This window comes from Cebidichthys violaceus, unplaced genomic scaffold, assembly GCF_023349555.1.
Source record: "Cebidichthys violaceus isolate CVI_PGR_0920_01 unplaced genomic scaffold, fCebVio1.0.p SCAF_41, whole genome shotgun sequence".
NCBI classification, from domain to species: Eukaryota; Metazoa; Chordata; class Actinopteri; order Perciformes; family Stichaeidae; genus Cebidichthys; species Cebidichthys violaceus.
Genome location: NW_027176606.1, coordinates 889,122 through 905,612, shown reverse-complemented (window position 1 = coordinate 905,612; position 16,491 = coordinate 889,122). Strand labels below are relative to the sequence as shown.

The 16,491-nt window shown below is 45.7% G+C and overlaps 3 protein-coding genes and 1 non-coding gene across 4 annotated transcripts; 2 read left to right on the top strand and 2 right to left on the bottom strand.

Moving 5' to 3' along the window:
• Window positions 1-6,665: 6,665 nt before the first annotated feature.
• b4gat1 (beta-1,4-glucuronyltransferase 1) lies at window positions 6,666-10,136 on the bottom strand. Its single transcript, XM_068728393.1, has 2 exons — window positions 8,732-10,136; window positions 6,666-8,472 (listed from the first exon to the last, which is right to left on the bottom strand). Exons 1-2 carry the CDS (start codon window positions 9,833-9,835, stop codon window positions 8,281-8,283), a joined length of 1,296 nt encoding a protein of 431 aa, XP_068584494.1. The 5' UTR covers window positions 9,836-10,136; the 3' UTR covers window positions 6,666-8,280.
• Window positions 10,137-10,370: 234 nt separating this feature from the next.
• On the top strand, window positions 10,371-10,452 carry trnas-gcu (transfer RNA serine (anticodon GCU)). The gene has a single exon. It is a non-coding gene; the product is annotated as a tRNA-Ser (tRNA).
• Window positions 10,453-12,063: 1,611 nt separating this feature from the next.
• Window positions 12,064-13,685, bottom strand: pfdn2 (prefoldin subunit 2). The gene is made up of 4 exons (XM_068728306.1): window positions 13,573-13,685; window positions 12,795-12,883; window positions 12,566-12,689; window positions 12,064-12,393 (listed from the first exon to the last, which is right to left on the bottom strand). The coding sequence occupies exons 1-4, from the start codon at window positions 13,651-13,653 to the stop codon at window positions 12,202-12,204; spliced, it is 486 nt and encodes a 161-aa protein (XP_068584407.1). The 5' UTR covers window positions 13,654-13,685; the 3' UTR covers window positions 12,064-12,201.
• Window positions 13,686-14,271: 586 nt separating this feature from the next.
• nit1 (nitrilase 1) lies at window positions 14,272-16,321 on the top strand. Its single transcript, XM_068728305.1, has 6 exons — window positions 14,272-14,472; window positions 14,699-14,932; window positions 15,066-15,169; window positions 15,253-15,389; window positions 15,506-15,631; window positions 15,713-16,321. The coding sequence occupies exons 1-6, from the start codon at window positions 14,384-14,386 to the stop codon at window positions 15,977-15,979; spliced, it is 957 nt and encodes a 318-aa protein (XP_068584406.1). The 5' UTR covers window positions 14,272-14,383; the 3' UTR covers window positions 15,980-16,321.
• Window positions 16,322-16,491: the final 170 nt, after the last annotated feature.

Below are 16,491 nucleotides of genomic sequence, written 5' to 3'. Positions count from 1 at the left end.
TGTGTGTGTGTGTGTGTGTGTGTGTGTGTGTGTGTGTGTGTGTGTGTGTGTGTGGAGTGGGGGATATTGCCATGCTGTATAAATCCACACCAAGCACAATTAACAAGCAATTGGGAGGAGAAGTAATTAGTATTATCTGCTTATCACCGTCGACCCCTATTCTAAGGAAAATGGGTTAAAAAACACACACACACACACACACACACACACACACACACACACACACACTAATTCCCTCCAGGCAAATGTGTAAGAGCTAATTACAAGCTCATTTGCAACTCAATAGCAGTATCCTCTCAGACAGGTCTATCCCCCGTGCGTCCCCCCCCCCCCCCCCCCTCGTCCTCAACATACTGTGAGTTAGCTTTACCTCTCAGCCCACGCACTCGCCAAGCAAACGGCAAAAAGTGCTGAGAGAGAGAGAGAGAGAGAGAGAGAGAGAGAGAGAGAGAGAGAGAGAGAGAGAGAGATCTCTTGATTCAATAGACTCAGGTGTTATAAAGTAAAGGTGGAATGGGGGATTTCATTACAACTTTAAACCAAAGGTTTAAATTAGGTCTCCAGCTCAATTTGATGCAGATATGTGTACAGTATATATTATTAGTTTTTGTATTTTTAGTTTTAGTATTAGTATATTAAGTATTGGTCTCAAAAATATTTTTGAAATTGACACATTAAAATTTCTTCTTTTCCCAAAACTCACAGTCCACACTACAGACATTAATTCATTTTACTATCATTGAAAGAAATTAGGAAAGGCAGCAAATATTGGCTCGGAGAAGCCCACTGTGTGCCTCATTGAATGTCATTTGTACATTTCTTCAATCACACAAACCTCTGTATGAGCACCTTAGTATGTGAAGTGACGTTCACGAGAAGGAAACAAAGATCGGGCTTTTCCCTCGGTAGACGCTCGACACGCACTCTGGTTTCGGGGTCACAACTCGGCATGTTTTTGTTCGGGAACAGCTGGGAAACAATAGTCATGTTGTTGACTTAAAGTACAATTGATTGATACTTCTCACCGTGCACATGGTCTTTTAATATTTTGACCCATTAATGTATAAGTATACATCTGGTCCTGCCCCCCCCCCCCCCCCCCCCCAGCAGCACCGCCTGGGTCTACATCAGCGGAGCAGTGGAGCTAGCTCTGCCCGTAGTCTGAGATTCCTAAAAGTCGGCGATCTCGTGGCTCGTGACCTGATTCCCTTCACACGGGCGCTCTGCCTGGTTTTCGTGACATTCTAGCGTTTCCAGGGGAACTCCCCGCTGAGCGAATTAATAAGTGAGTCGGAGCAGCGAGCTCCTCCACACTTCGAGGTGTGAAGCCAAAAGCTGTCCGGAGATTATTTGTGTAATGAGATGTTCTTTCCAGGTATCGTTAACCGGTGGATCGGGGTTGTTGTTGTCGTTCCCTCCAGCACAATGAATCACCCCCAGACGGTATCATGTTCTCTGTTGAAGGATCAGCTTACCGCGAGCTCACAGTTAGCTGCTAAATGCTAATTTAAGCCCTTTTTTTTCAAAAATAGCCCAGCAAATCACTGCTGCCGCTGGATTGTTTGTTTCGTACTACGTGATCGTTCTTACGCCGCAGGGAACAATTTAGGGGTTAAGCGTCTCCGGCCCAAAGACACATCAACATGGACGAGCAGAGGCCGGGAATCAAACCGCCGACCCTCTGATCGAAGGGTGACTCCGCTTCACCGCTGAGCCGCAGTTCGCTTCCCTCCATCATCACATGTAACAGGTGTTAACCGGAGTTGTTTAGGAATCCTGAAGGATTTAAGGTGGGACTTATTCTTGCCTAATGCTCTAATGCTCATTAATTCCTACTTTGGTGACTCCCTCTGATCCTCTCTGGTCGGCCCGGCCCGGCCCAGAAAGAAGCATTGGGGAGGACGGTGTGTCTTTTTAGAGGGACGCTAAAGAAGACGGCGGGAACGTGGGCTTGTAAGATGAGGGAACGCGTCTGTCACGACCAGCAAAGCGCCCAGCGGCGTGTTGGAGGGGTTGTTCCCCCCCCCCCCCCCCCCCTCAGGTTCAAAGCAATGGTTTCTTAATTAGGGTGTTGGAAGACACGATGACAAGCGTTCATCCTGTTGAGGCTCTTTGTACTGTTTTCTGGATTTGAGCCACACTGTCTGTGTGCTCCATTGAACATAATTTGTACATTTCTACAATTACATCTGTGTGAGGTCCGCAAAAGGGGAAAAAAGAATCCTCAGTAGAAGTGCAACGGCACACAAAATTCGTACAAAGATGTTTTTTTGGGGGGGGGGGGGGGGTTTGACTGGGAAACAAAAGATTCAATTTATTTTATTTTGAAAAACAAATATACACAGTCCTATTGTCAGCGAGTAAGAGGGGGTGGGCTGAAACAAACACTCCTACGGGGGTCACTTAATCTCTCACATGGACCAAACATTTCTTTTTTTTTACTGACTTGTGTGTGTGTGTGTGTGTGTGTGTGTGTGTGTGTGTGTGTGTGTGTGTGCGATCTTTCCAGGCCCAATGTTTAAAGCAGGCTGATAAATATTTTTCAGCCAGCACTAGAGTGAACAGCATATCAGTTTTGTGTAGCATTCACAGTCTAATGCTAAGGAAGCATTTTTTTCGTGTGCCGCTTTAAAGCAGCTCGTTTCCTTTGCGTCGAACATTCTGGGACGATGCGCTCAAAAGTCAAGCATCAGTCTGCACACCGACTCCTTAAAGTACACCACGTGTTCTTAAAGTATACAAAGTATCCCTAAAGTATCTGTTGCTGACCCAGCCTTCTACTCATACTCAAAGTTCAAATGAGTCTGTGGTGTGAAACTAGGACGCAGGCCTAACGGTAAATTAGTCCGCTGCATATTGGTCAACCCTCATCCAGTTGTTATTAATATTTAGACTACATCATCATATTCAACCGCAACTCTGACCAGCAAGAAGAATAATTGCATAGCAGTGAAAACAGATCGTCACCCTCACTGCTAGCTTATATTGATTTTGTCATGTCGTGTGATCCTTCGCTACAAGGGCTGAAAACTGAATCTGTCATATAAATCCCACTTAATCTCCCGCGTTGCAACCGCTATATTAAGTATGTTCTCTAGAGTAAGTGTGAAGCCGGGTTGGTCGATATCAAAGCGGCTCGTTTTGGATCTTTGGTGCTACTTTTTTTTTTTTTTATTCGACTTTTTAAACGGGGGGAGTAAAACCTCCACGTTTTGATTCGCCCCCTCCTGCCGCTGCAGCAGCAAACCCCCATGATATCACGGCGCCGCTCCGGGTCATCGTTCAGACGCTGTTGGCACACAGCCAGCGTGTGTTTTGTGTCAACATTGGGGTAATTGTGTCATAGCGTCCCGTCATGGCGTCAATCGATCGAAGCAGAGTGAACTAACCTGTGCCGCTTGTGTGTGTGTGTGTGTGTGTGTGTGTGAGAGAGAATCCTCTGCAGCATAATGACTTCTAAACGTTTACTCAACTATATATGTGTGTGTGTGTGTGAGAGAGAGAGAATCCTCTGCAGCATAATGACTTCTAAACGTTTACTCAACTATATATGTGTGTGTGTGTGTGAGAGAGAGAGAATCCTCTGCAGCATAATGACTTCTAAACGTTTACTCAACTATATATGTGTGTGTGTGTGTGTTCTTGCGTACATGTCTGGTGAGTCTTCTCCAGCTGGGTTCATGTGACAGCAGGGGTGGGAGACTAAGAGCTTGGTGAGAGGGATTACCTATATCTGTTAGGCCTCCTCCCCCCCCCCCCTCCTCCCCCCTCCTCCCTCCGACAGTGTCACGTCTCATTACTTCTGTCCTCCAGCGCGGATAGTCTGGCTTTAGCGGGATACATTTAAGATGCGGGCAGCCTGGGCGTCCAAGAACACCGGGTTTAGAGGCGCGGTGATATGCGCGCCCTTTGCCCGAGAGGCTTTTTTTTCTTCTTCTTCTTCTTCTTCTCCTTCCTGTAAGCCGACAGGTAAACTTCACCCAAAGCTGGCATTGACCGCAGTTAAGCCTCCGCTCGTTTAAGTGAAACGGATGGCTGCGTGTCGGAGGGGGCCGAGGTGTCGCTCAGCGGGCGGTGACCGCCTCTCGTGATGAAGGTGTGACGAAGCGCGAGTAGAGTCGAGAGGAGTTCTAACGGTTTTTAGAAGACCTTGTGGAATATGAATTGTGAGCTCATAGATGGAGGCATTAGACCTGGGGAAATACTGATATGGATGTAAAAATGCCAAACATCATGTTAGCTTAAAAATGAAACACCTTTTTTTTTCTTACTTTTTGTTGGACAAGACATTTGAGGATGTCAAAAACCAGGCTCTTGAAATTGTGAAAAGCATCTTTTTTAAAAAAAATGTAAACACAGTTTCAGTGACATAAGAAGCTGCAGTTCTCCCACGTTGTGATTTTTACAGAGACGACCGAAGCTTTGATCTTGCGACGTTTCTAACGCTGAAACCATCGTGACTGTTGGCTGCTCCTCTCTGTTGAATATGAGCGTAATATGTTCGGGGGCTTTGGACGGTTGGTTGGACAACACGACCGATCAGGAGACATCTCGGGAGTCTAGGACATTGCGATGGGTTGCTTTCCAACTTGAGGTCAAATAGTGTGTGTAACTACATTCCCATTTAGTTTGGACCTGCATGAATGTTTGCGTTTACAAACACACACTCGTGATCTATCAGTAAGTCAGTATTCAGACACTATACATTCTGAATCCCCCTTTTTCAGACACTCCAGTGAACGTGTTCAGTCAATGAAGGGTAAAGACCTCTTCGTCCAGTTCTCTAACCCTTTCCTTCTAATCACTTCTTGCGCGTCCTTCCAGTCAAGTGGCTCATTACAAGAAACCACTGCTGTTAAGCTGAGTGGCGTAAATATCCTCTATGGTCCTCCCTTCTTTTCTTTTTTTTTTTTGTGTCTATTCAAACCTCTGTTAAACACACTACAGTGGACAAACAACCAACTCGTTTGTAGTCACCTTTTTTTTAGTTTTTTTTTTCATTTTGTGAATTCCTTTCACCGGCGTGGTTCATTGAATCCTTCATTTCTCCACCGTCCGCTGACCCAGAAGGCCCAGCGTGTCTACAACGCCTGCATGTTGACCCTTTGCTCCCATGGCCCTCACCTCTTTTTTTTTTTTTTCCTCCTCCCTCCCCTCTCGAGGAGGAACCTCCCCTCCCCTCCCCTCCCCTCTCCCCTTACCGCCTGTGCTCATCTCGCCCTCCAGCTGGTTCCCTCCTCACTGCCAGAAGCCGAGGAGTTTTCCTGGCCTTAGCGGGGCGGCTAATCTAGATGGCGGGAGGCCTCCCTCCTGCTAGCGGGCGCACAAGACAAGGCGGCCCTAATTGCTTATGTCGTAAAGCCCTCTGACCCAGATAAGCCTCCGCTCCCCAAAGCTGTCGCTATAACCCCACTTTACCTCACCAAACCTGCCTCTGCTGATCCACGCAAGCTAACACCTCGGAACATTTCTGCACCTTCTGCCACTTTACTAACGCCCGGGTTCTCGACGGGTTGATACCGACAGCTTATTGAAGGAGGCGTACGCTACAGGGAAATAAATACTCTTAAGTGGTATTCTTTAATTTGAGTATTTGTCGACTCATGCTGGTACTTTTGTTCTCCGAGATACAAACTAATTTCATCAGACATTAATGGAAAAAGACAAAGAACACGAGCCTCATGTATGAATCCAATGCAGTTGGCTGAGTGTGAAATAAACGTCTATAACAACACAAAGCTGTTTTATAGATGCACTGATACGCTTTCGTAAGATCTTTGGAGAGGAATTCACCAGAAAGCAAAAGTGACAGATATTTCACGCACTACTTTATCAGGCGGAGGGCGATTCATAGGTGCGCTCGATGGAAGCCGAGGCGCTGCGTTGCGTGCGGGCCTCGGCTCTCGCATGCCTCCCTCATTACTGGACCGGCTAATGCAGGCTTAGCCACTAAAACGCCTCTGTGGCTCTGGACAAGTGGCGAATGTCACACGTGCTCCGCTTTTATAGCAGATGGCCGCTTCACCGATCGAAGCTCCACAAAGACGGATAATGATTTATTTTATTTCCATACATATATGTTCTGAAACGTTTGTCTCACACAGAGGTATTAAATGAAGGCGTTGCTCTTCAGTCAGTCGGGCGGTGAAGCTCCTACGGAGGTAATTCCTATCAAACAGGAACCTCGCTGAGGATTCCTTGAAGTCCACTTTAATACAGTTCCTAATTACTAAAAAGGAGCTTTTAATTGGATGCTGGCCCGACTCACTGTATAATCACCCACCACATGCTAATGCTATTGGTGCAGGGATGCCTTTAAACCCCCCCATCTTAAGCCATGTCACACCACAGGTAAATGTCAAGCATGTCAAGTGCTCGGTGAACGATACTCCTGCTGATATCTTGTAGCTTCTTCTGACACGCCGCAGTGACAGAACTACAAACTCCATCAGAACTTTATGCATCTCCTTTTGAAGTGATACTTCCAGAAACACTGTAAATATACTTATTACAAATCCCTCTGAAGTTGATCGATTTAATTTGTGCTTTTAAGAGCTTTCCGACGACTGAGGATGTTGTTCAGTAGTTGTAGCAACTGTAGCTTGTATAATAATGATGATAATATTAATAATACAAAGTATAATGACTGACAGTTATGGGTCAAATAAAAGTCACCCTGTAGATTTAATAGAAATTCCAACGATACAAATCAGGCAAACAAAAAAACTAGAGAAGAAATAAAGTACCACAGTATCACACCATCACACAATATGTTGAAATTGATCTCACTGCAAAAAGACAAAATGAAAATGATTTAAAGTGGTTCTATAAGAAAACATATTCCAAAACAAACACCGCTTTTTGTTTTTTTTTCTCGCACCAAAACCACATTTTCGTGCTACAGTTTACCTGCTTAGGGTCATTTAAAAAAAAAAAAAAAAAAAAAAAGTTCCAGTTGAACTAAAACACAATAAATATATCAGTGTTCTCCAAAAAATTTACATTTACACATCAACTTAACACTTAAAAGTAACCAAACATCGTTTTTGTGGAAGCATACTTCACAGTACTGCTTAGAAGAAGAGTGGTACTTGATGTTTAATACTACATGTGACACAAGTATAAAGTATAAAATCAATCCTTTTGATATTTTCCAGTGGTGCTGAGAGTTTCCACTGTTTGGTTTATTTTGATTGTGCAGTTTTTTTTGTTTGTTTGTTTAATCCGTGCTACATTTCTACAATGTAACCCAAACTCTAGACGACCTAACCGACTACCAGCGTCACATCCTCAACACAGTAGTTCTTCCACAGTGTCATAACGGATCATAAGCGTCTCACAGTGTTCTCTGCAAAAGCGTCCCGGTGCTCTGGACTTGCGAGTAATCTCTTCGGACAGTTTGCAGGCGACGGCGAGCGCTCGCCGCGGCACATTGACATCCCCTCGAGCGCCAAAACCACAGTGGCGTTGCGTAATCCCCGCTGCTCTGCTGCACTTCGACGCTTCAACCTCAAGCAGAAACACATCTGTGACGCAACGCCGCTCAACACTCGAGTGCTCGGTGCCACCTGGTGGTCGGACCGCATCATCGATTGGCACGACGATCGAGAGGACATAAAAGCGATGTAAGCAACAACAAAAATATTTTTACAGTTTCACGATTGCGCCTTCTGGATTTGCATCAACCAGTCAGAAGGCTGCTCATTCTCATATCTCAGTCACTTTAAACCATCATGCAGTTCTATCTTTAGGATAAGAACTACAAACTTGATGTTACGTCGGACAACAAAAAAGGGACGACTGAATGCGATTTCTGAAACCTGGCCGTCTTTGATCGGCCGTCGATGAGACGTTGACTTCATGTCGGTGAACTCTCAGGATGTGAATATTTTCAGGATGTCACATTTTGAGTCTATTTCTGTATCTGGACCGGCTCCAGAATGTATTAAAATAGAAAAGTACCTCGTATGCTTCGACATTACTGTCGATCAAACGGCATCTAGATTTCGGATATGCATTAGATTAAAAAGAAGAAGAAGAAGAAGCCGCCGGACTTCCAATCCTTTCTTACTTTCAGTCCCAACCAGCAGGACGCTCTCTGAAACCACTTTCAGAGGGACTTCAAATAAACCCGAGCGTCGGATTAAAACTCCCACTGTGCCGTCATCACGACAAATCAAAGAACAGCGAGCCCGACGTGAAGCTAAGAAACATGCTCCGTCATTACAGCAGAACACTGATCTCATCAGAGGCCGGGGGACGCGTAGTCCTCGCCCCGCTTCAGCACCGTCGGTTGGAGGACGGGTATTTGGTTTTCAGGCCCTCTTTGAAGCTGCGGAACAGAACGCGGTTGCGTTTGTTCTCCTCGTCCTTCCTGGCGTGGAACTCCCCCTGGATCTTGAAGCCCCGGTGCACCACGAACGCCGAGCTCAGCACCGAGAACCTGTATCCGGCCACGTGGAGCTCGCAGGCCTGCGGGGGGGAGACGGGAAGGACACTTGTGAGAGAAAAGTGGGAAAGGATGAGGAGGGAGGTGAGGAGGTGATAGATGAGACAGAAGAGGACAGGAGGAGGTGAGGAGGAAGGTGACGGCAAGACAAACGAGTAGGATGAGGAGATGGACCGAGGTGTCGAGATGTTGCCGCAGGAAGGACAGGGGATAAAATAAGTCGGCAACAAAAGTTGATTGTCCATTAAAGGGGCAATTTCAACATGTTGAAATCGCACAAACCTGGCTGATACGATTGAAGCCATATTGCTTGAAGCTCTCATCATAGAGCGGCACGGTGTGGGGCCCGATGTAGAAGGGCTCCCAGGGGTCCGTCCAGGTGAGCGTGTGGGCGACCTCCATGGTGCCCGTCTCTCTGACGCGGCTGTTGACCCACTGCGAGTAGTTGGTGGGGGCCTGACAGCGGGGACACAGCTCCTCGTAGAACGGCCGGACCTCACCGACCTGGTAGAGCTGGACCAACTCGGCCTTGTTGGCGGGCATCTTCCGGGCGTGGCGGATCTCGAAGGCGGGCAGCACGAACACCTCGGCGCCCGTCGGCTCGCGCGTAAACACCATGGCCAGGAACTGCTGGTGCAGGTCCGCGCTCGGCATCATGTCGATGTCGATGACCAGGATGTAGGAGGACTCCGTGCCGCCGCGGGCGACGTTGCGCAGAAGGTTGTTGGGGTAGGAGACGTTCCCCCCGATGGCATAGTTCTTGTGTTTGTCCCGGTGGGTCTCCAGTCTGGAGAACACCGAGGCACAGTCATCAAGACCTGCGAAGTGCTCCCGGTCCTGGTCAGGGAAACTGGCCATCTCCCCGGAGAGGCAGACCAGGTGGAAGTCCACCAGGGATTGAATCTGAGGGCAGAAGAAGCTGAGCGCGTAGACCAGAGCGGTGGCAAACTTGACATCTTGCCCGTGCGCGAATATGGCCACAGAGAGCGGGTTGTGCCACCTCTCCAGGAGGGATTCCAGGTGATGCAGGTTGTTGATGGTCGTGTGTGTGGCTAAAGCCAGCACGCTGGAGCCGGGGTCGGATCCCGGTTTGTGGTTGGTGGTGAAATCACTTTTGACCAAGTTCTTGTACACCCGGTACTGCCCGCTGTTGTCAAAGATCCCACCGGTAGACAGCGAGTACCTCAGACGCTCCTTCCGAGAGTTCTTCTCGGGGTGCCCATTCTTCTTGCCCCCGGAGCTTCCAAAGAGCTCAGAGTATCGGTACCGCTGCTGCTTACCGTGGAACTTGGATAAGAAGGACAGGTATATGAGCTGCAGGAGCGCCACGATCAGCAGAGCACTCAGCACCACTTTGAAGACGGAACATTTCTTGGAGAGATGCATTCCAGAGAAGCTGCAAAACTGACCAAACTGGTGCACACAAAGCAAGGTCCGAACAGCGGAGGTGCGAGGCTGGGCTATTTCTGTCCGAGCGTACCAGCTAACATTAGCCACATGCTAACGCTGCAGCCTGCTAGGCTGGAAACGCAACGACCACTTGCATAATGTCTGCTGGTTTGCGGCACAACTGCCCCAGATTTTTTCCACACGGGCCTCGACAGCGCGAATAAAACGACGAATCTGATCCGGTTTCCGTGATCTCCATCAAAAGACAACACGGTTGTTACCGTTTCTGCTGCTGCTGCTGCTGCTGCTGTGACGGCGGACGCATGTCGATACGTAACGACCGTATTGTCGGGAGTAAAGGCGCCACCGAATTTGGTCATTGGAGTATTAGTTAAACTGTTTATTAACGCTCACGGGTGGAAATAAAGGGCTGTTGTTACTACATTGTTGGTTTATGTAACAGCGAAGATGTAAAAATTAAAAGCTACTGTGTGCGATAAAATGCTATTTGTTGAGTATATGGAGTCCATAAGACGAGGTGGCCGAGTGGTTAAGGCGATGGACTGCTAATCCATTGTGCTCTGCACGCGTGGGTTCGAATCCCATCCTCGTCGACAGATGGTTTTGAATTTTTATTTTTTTGTTAAATAATCACATGCGAGTGGACCGCATATAGATAAGTATCACGTACAGTATCACCGTCATACAGTTCATATTAATCTGAATAAAACAAGCAATACATTAAAAGTGGGGTGTCACAAATATAGTAAGATTTTCCACAAACCAACAAAGAGGCAATGTTGCAAGTTGTTGCTATCTGACATTCAAAATTCTGGCCAAAAATTGAATAAATAAAAAAATCCCATTGCCCTAATCCCCAAGAAAACCATGAATGTGAATTATGCTTAATATATATATATATATATATATATATATATATATATATGTGTGTGTATATATATATATATATATATATATATGTGTATATATATATATATATGTATATATATATATAAATAGATATATATGTATATCTATATATAAATAGATATATATGTATATTTATATGTATATATATATATATTTATATATATATATATATATATTTATATAATATATAAATAGACTGTTTTCATAATTGCATGTTCATGCATCAGTCAAGCAGACAAATCTGGGGCTAAGAAATATGGAAAATTGTCAACCCTTTAATTTGACTGCATTATTTGCCATTCACACACATATGTATGCGATCTAAACATGTTATTTACCACACATGCATGGGATCCTGCTTGAAGTTAAAGCGGTGATGTTTACTTGTAAACACAAAGCCACCACACAAAAAGCACAATTGTGACATTCTTTTATTCATGAATCAACAGAAACACGTTTGTCTTTACTGCAACATGAAGCGTGCAGACGGCACACGTCAGGTGACAAAGTTCATTTAACCGAGCTCAAGCACGACCTGCAGATCAGAAAGAATAGGACAACTTTCATTGCGTTTTCAAGGCGGTAGCTCGGACTTCTTGTCACTCATTGGTCGATCCATGACTGTAGTGAGCGCTGAACTATAACTGACCTCACATTACGAATTCAAAACCAGCCGCTCTGTGCCCGGCTGACGTGTGGAGACAATTTAATGTGTCGTGACACATTAATTTTGCTCTATAGTGACATGTTAACGGTATAATCTCTTGTTCGTGCTCATAACAGATGTTTTTGAAAAGCTCAACCTACTTAGGGGCCCTGTGAAATTCGCTTTTTTTTCTCCACCTAATTTTGAGTCTAAATAATGCGTGTTGACTTAAAAATGCACTGCGATGTCGTTTTAATTTAATAACCATGTGCACTCTGTAAGTTGTAAGACTTTTTTTACTGTGAATTTTTTGGGAATTATGTCTTAATATGTGGAAATTATTTTCTGTAATCTGAGACAGTAAAATATGCATTTGCTCATAAATGAGAGTGAGACTAAAACAAGCACTTGAAATGTAATTGTTTAATTTACGCCACAATATTTCAAAAATAAAAACTAAAAGGCAGATGTAAGACAAACAGCCTCAGTTGTCACACACACACACGTACACACACACGTACACACACACACACACACACACACACACACACACACACACACACACACACACACACACACACACACACACACACACCACCATGTATAGTGAGTTTGTGTCTGTTGCAAAGAACTTCAACACCAAGTGAAGTATGTTAAGCGGTAATTTAATCAAAACCAATGTTTTCCTGTGAAAAGTTCCAATTTTGAAACCTAGATTTCATCGATCCAAACACTTTTTTTTTCTTCAGTACTGCAGAAATCATAAAGGCCCTTCTGTTGTTACAAACTACGACACTAAAACGCCGGCTCCGCTTTTAGACCCGCCCCCCTCGCTGTCCCTGGAAGACGCTGCCGACTGGCCTTGAGCCTCTCCTTCACCCTCTCCCATCAGCCGGATGTTGTAGCGTTCCCTGTACTCCGTCAGCTCCCGGCCTTTCGTCTGCATCTGCGTGTTGATGGTGTCGATTATTTTGGAGATCTGACGAGGAAAAAAAAATTGGTAATTGTTATCAGTGGATTAAAAGGTTAGAAGTATGCACAGATTAAAGGAAAGTGTTGACTTTGCAAGCATCTACTTCAAGTTTAAATACATATCTAAACAATCTGGCACTCATTTTATAGATTTGTTTTTTCATTTTCTCATCCATCACCTGTTCTTTGTTGGTTTCCAAGGCTGGTAGAACTTCTTTCACCGTCCGCTCCACCAACACTCCTCCTACTAGACGAAAGCATTTCCTCGTAGGGTCCACTTCCCTCAGGGTGTCAATTACTAAGCTGGGTGGAAAAATAAGGGAAGTTAAAAACCAAAAAACAAAACGACAACTAACAGAGCCACTCAAGCGGGTCAGTTTGGGGAATGTGGGAACATCTGGTGCCGACCTGTGCTCGTTGATCTCCATCTCCAGCTCTGCAGATTTAGAAGCCATGCCGCGCTGCTCCTGACGCATCCTCTGGAACGTCGCCACCACCTGTCGCACACAAAAAACACACACCATCAGCAACATAAACAGACGCGTGTCATGTTTGAGGCAGTACTGGAGTGATGCCAGCATTCCAGCATTCCATTACTGACGGTTTCTGGGACAAAACAAGCCGTCTGCAAAAAAAACCCAAAAATCCACTGGTACCAGCTTCAGTGAATATTTACCTGGTATTTTCTGACGTTTTAGAGTAGACCTTATTAATTAATATATTCGTTAGTATCAGGCCTACTTTCACCATATTTTGCGGACTCTGTGCCGTTACAAAAAGCAGCATTTTAAATACCAGAGTATTACATAGTAATCTGACTACTTGTTGTACACTGACGTTACAATAGGGTTTGATGGGGTCCAGTGATAAAAATAGCTTCTCGCACTTCCTTCAACTGCAACACACCAGCCCATTAAATGCGTCACGTTATGCTAATTAAATCCACCTGAAACCCAAATTCAGTGTCAAACTCTTTATACATGTAAACGGTAGTTAAGGGTTCACGCTGGCTCGCGCTTGTTGTCACGTTCAGTGATGAGAAAGCAGAATGATGACGATGGGGAAGCTAACGTTAGCATTAGCGAACAGGGAGTCAGACTAGCGGCTCTAGCTTCACCGGACTCGACTGAGCGTCAACAACGACGAGTGCACCGACTGAAGCAGCCCGAGGTGGAGGTTAAACTACCTGCTCGGCAGACGGGCCGGACGGTTTTCCACCGGCGCTGTTGCTGGGTTTGCTGCCCGTGCTGCTACTGTTGGCTGCCATCTTGGAAGGGTGTTGCTCTGAAGGACCCCAGGCAGGATGTAGAGAGGTGGTTCACGTGAGTGCCTGTGCGGAAATGAAGCCCAGCAGCCAGGTAACGGTGGAGCTGATTTTAATTACTTTATACACTGCTGGGTAGCTTGTGATTTATCAATATAGTCTCATCTTAACCTGTGATAATACATCATAATATAACTGATCATTGTGTATTGTAATATCAATCTAAATCTGTAAAGTGATCGAATACACTTTGTGGAGTAAAAAGCACAATATACCCTTCTGTAATGTAGTGGAGTAGAAGTATAAAGTAACAAAATATGGAGTACCTCAAAATACCTCATAGTTACTTCCACTACTGCCTTGCTCCAAGAAAAATCCAACTACAGCCCACATTCTGAATATATATATATATATATATATATATATATATATATATATATATATATATATATATCTAATAGATTAAAGTACATCCAAACAATTCAGCACTCTAACCAACCAAAGCCTTAAGAACTCAACACTCCAGTGTTTCCTCACACTCTGTCAGACAAAAGCAAATACTCTCCAGCAGGGGGAGGTGGTGTGCCTTAATGTTGCTCTTCATCCTCTGATAAACAACAGAAGAAGACAGTAGCTCGGGCTGATCCTCCATGCCGTACACTTGAACACTACTGAACCAAACGTATGCGACACTAACGCTGGACGTGACGTGCTGCCTGGCTCTCTCCGACCAATGTTCATGGTCAGGTGCATTTTGGGAACTTGTGCAAAGACTTTGGCCTCTCTTCCAGTTTGGAGACAACGGATCAAGCTTCAAAACAGGTAAGCTTATTATCCTGACAAGGGAGTGTATTTGTTTTGCTCTCTAACAGCTGTTCCTGTAAACAAGGACCCTACATGTGTTTTGTGTTTTGGAAATATTTCTGAACAGTAAAGTTAAAAAGCAAACATAAATGACTAGTTAATGGTTCCACCATGGTTGTCCTGAGATCTTTGCATGCAGCGTCTTGTGCTCTGGATACATAACAACAACCTCTCCTCCGCGCAGCATGTCGACTTCACCTCGCCCTGTGGCCGCCGTGTGTCAGGTGACGGTCACCTCGGACAAAGAGGCCAACTTCTCCGCCTGCAGGCAGCTGGTGGAGGAAGCCAAGGAGCGAGGGGCCAGCATGGTCTTCCTCCCCGAGGCCTTCGACTACATCGGATCCAGTCAGGAGGAGACGCTGTCGCTGTCTGAGAGCCTGACGGGAGACACGATCTCAAAATACACTCAGCTGGCCAGGTAGACAGAACCAGTGTGGGTTTAGTACGTTTATTGTTACAAAGTGTAAATGTGTATCTATAGTCAACTCGGACACGTGGAGGATGTGAACGATTGCCATTTCTTCCGGTATTTTAACCCGTCCTTCTTCCAGGAAGTTGGACGTGTGGCTGTCTCTTGGAGGGTTTCATGAACGAGGACATGACTGGGAGTCTGACAGACGAATCTACAACAGTCACGTCATAATTAATGATAACGGTACTGCTCGTTAAACAAGCTCTCTGTACGTTCTCTCACTCGCACAAACGCACTCGTAAAAAAAATCATCGTTACACCCACAGGTGACATCGTCTCAGTTTACAGGAAGTCCCATTTGTTTGATGTGGAGCTGCCAGACAAAGGTGTGTCCCTCAAAGAAAGTGCCTTCACCATCCCGGGACCCTCCCTCGTGTCTCCGGTCCAAACTCCCATCGGCAAGGTGTCGTTTTATGAGATAATAATGATCACAGAGTGGAGCTGTAAATGCACATGGATTCCTGTTTAAAATCTGTTTGTGTTCTGTGTCTTTGTTCTATTTTCATTTTGTGGCCACAGGTTGGCCTGGGCATCTGCTATGACCTGAGGTTCCCGGAGTTATCGCTGGCTCTGCGACGGCACGGGGCGGAGATTCTGACCTATCCATCAGCCTTCACTGAAGCGACGGGAGCTGCTCACTGGGAGGTGGGGGATGAGTCACGATAGGACCACAGAGAACAGGACAGCTATCGACCCAAACACAAGTCCCGTGTCTTTCATTCCCAGGTGTTGCTCCGTGCGCGGGCCATCGAGAACCAGTGTTTCGTCCTGGCGGCGGCGCAGGTCGGCCGGCACACCGAGAAGCGCCGGTCGTACGGCCACGCGTTGGCGGTGGACCCGTGGGGGGAGGTGCTGGCCGACTGCGGGGGGGAGAAGCCGGGCGTGGCGCTGGTGGAGATCGACCCGGAGAAGGTCGGCAGCACCAGGAGGAACATGCCGGTCCAACGGCACTGCAGAGACACTGGTTTCTATCAGAGTCTGGAGAAGACTTGATCACGAGAGAAGTGACAAGTGCATCAGGAGCACTTCAAGTGACTAGTCTCTTCTTTTACTGCTTACTCAGCTGTTCTGGTTCAACTTTTAAATCATCTTGTCATCACTGCAGCAGATAATCTAACTTCTATTATAGTAAAGCTCACTCAGGATCAAGAAAATCAGCTCAGACCAAACATGTCTGTAAATAAAAATGTATTACTCATATTGGTCACTAGATGGTGCTGTTGGGTAGTAACAATATTAGTACCAGGAGGAAATGGTGGTAAATTACAGACATATATTGTACTGAATGGATATGTTCTTATTATCTAATTAGATTAAATACTGTTGTGCTCAAAACATCGCCTTCACTTTGTTTGTCTTCTGTTTCCAGTAATGCTTGAAGGTAACTGTCTCTGAATAATATGTGATTATGAGTGAACTTAAGGAGTTTTTAATCTCTCCAATGGGGCCCAAAAAACAAGTCAACGTTTCTGTATTTAGCCTAAAATCAATCAATACCCTTAACA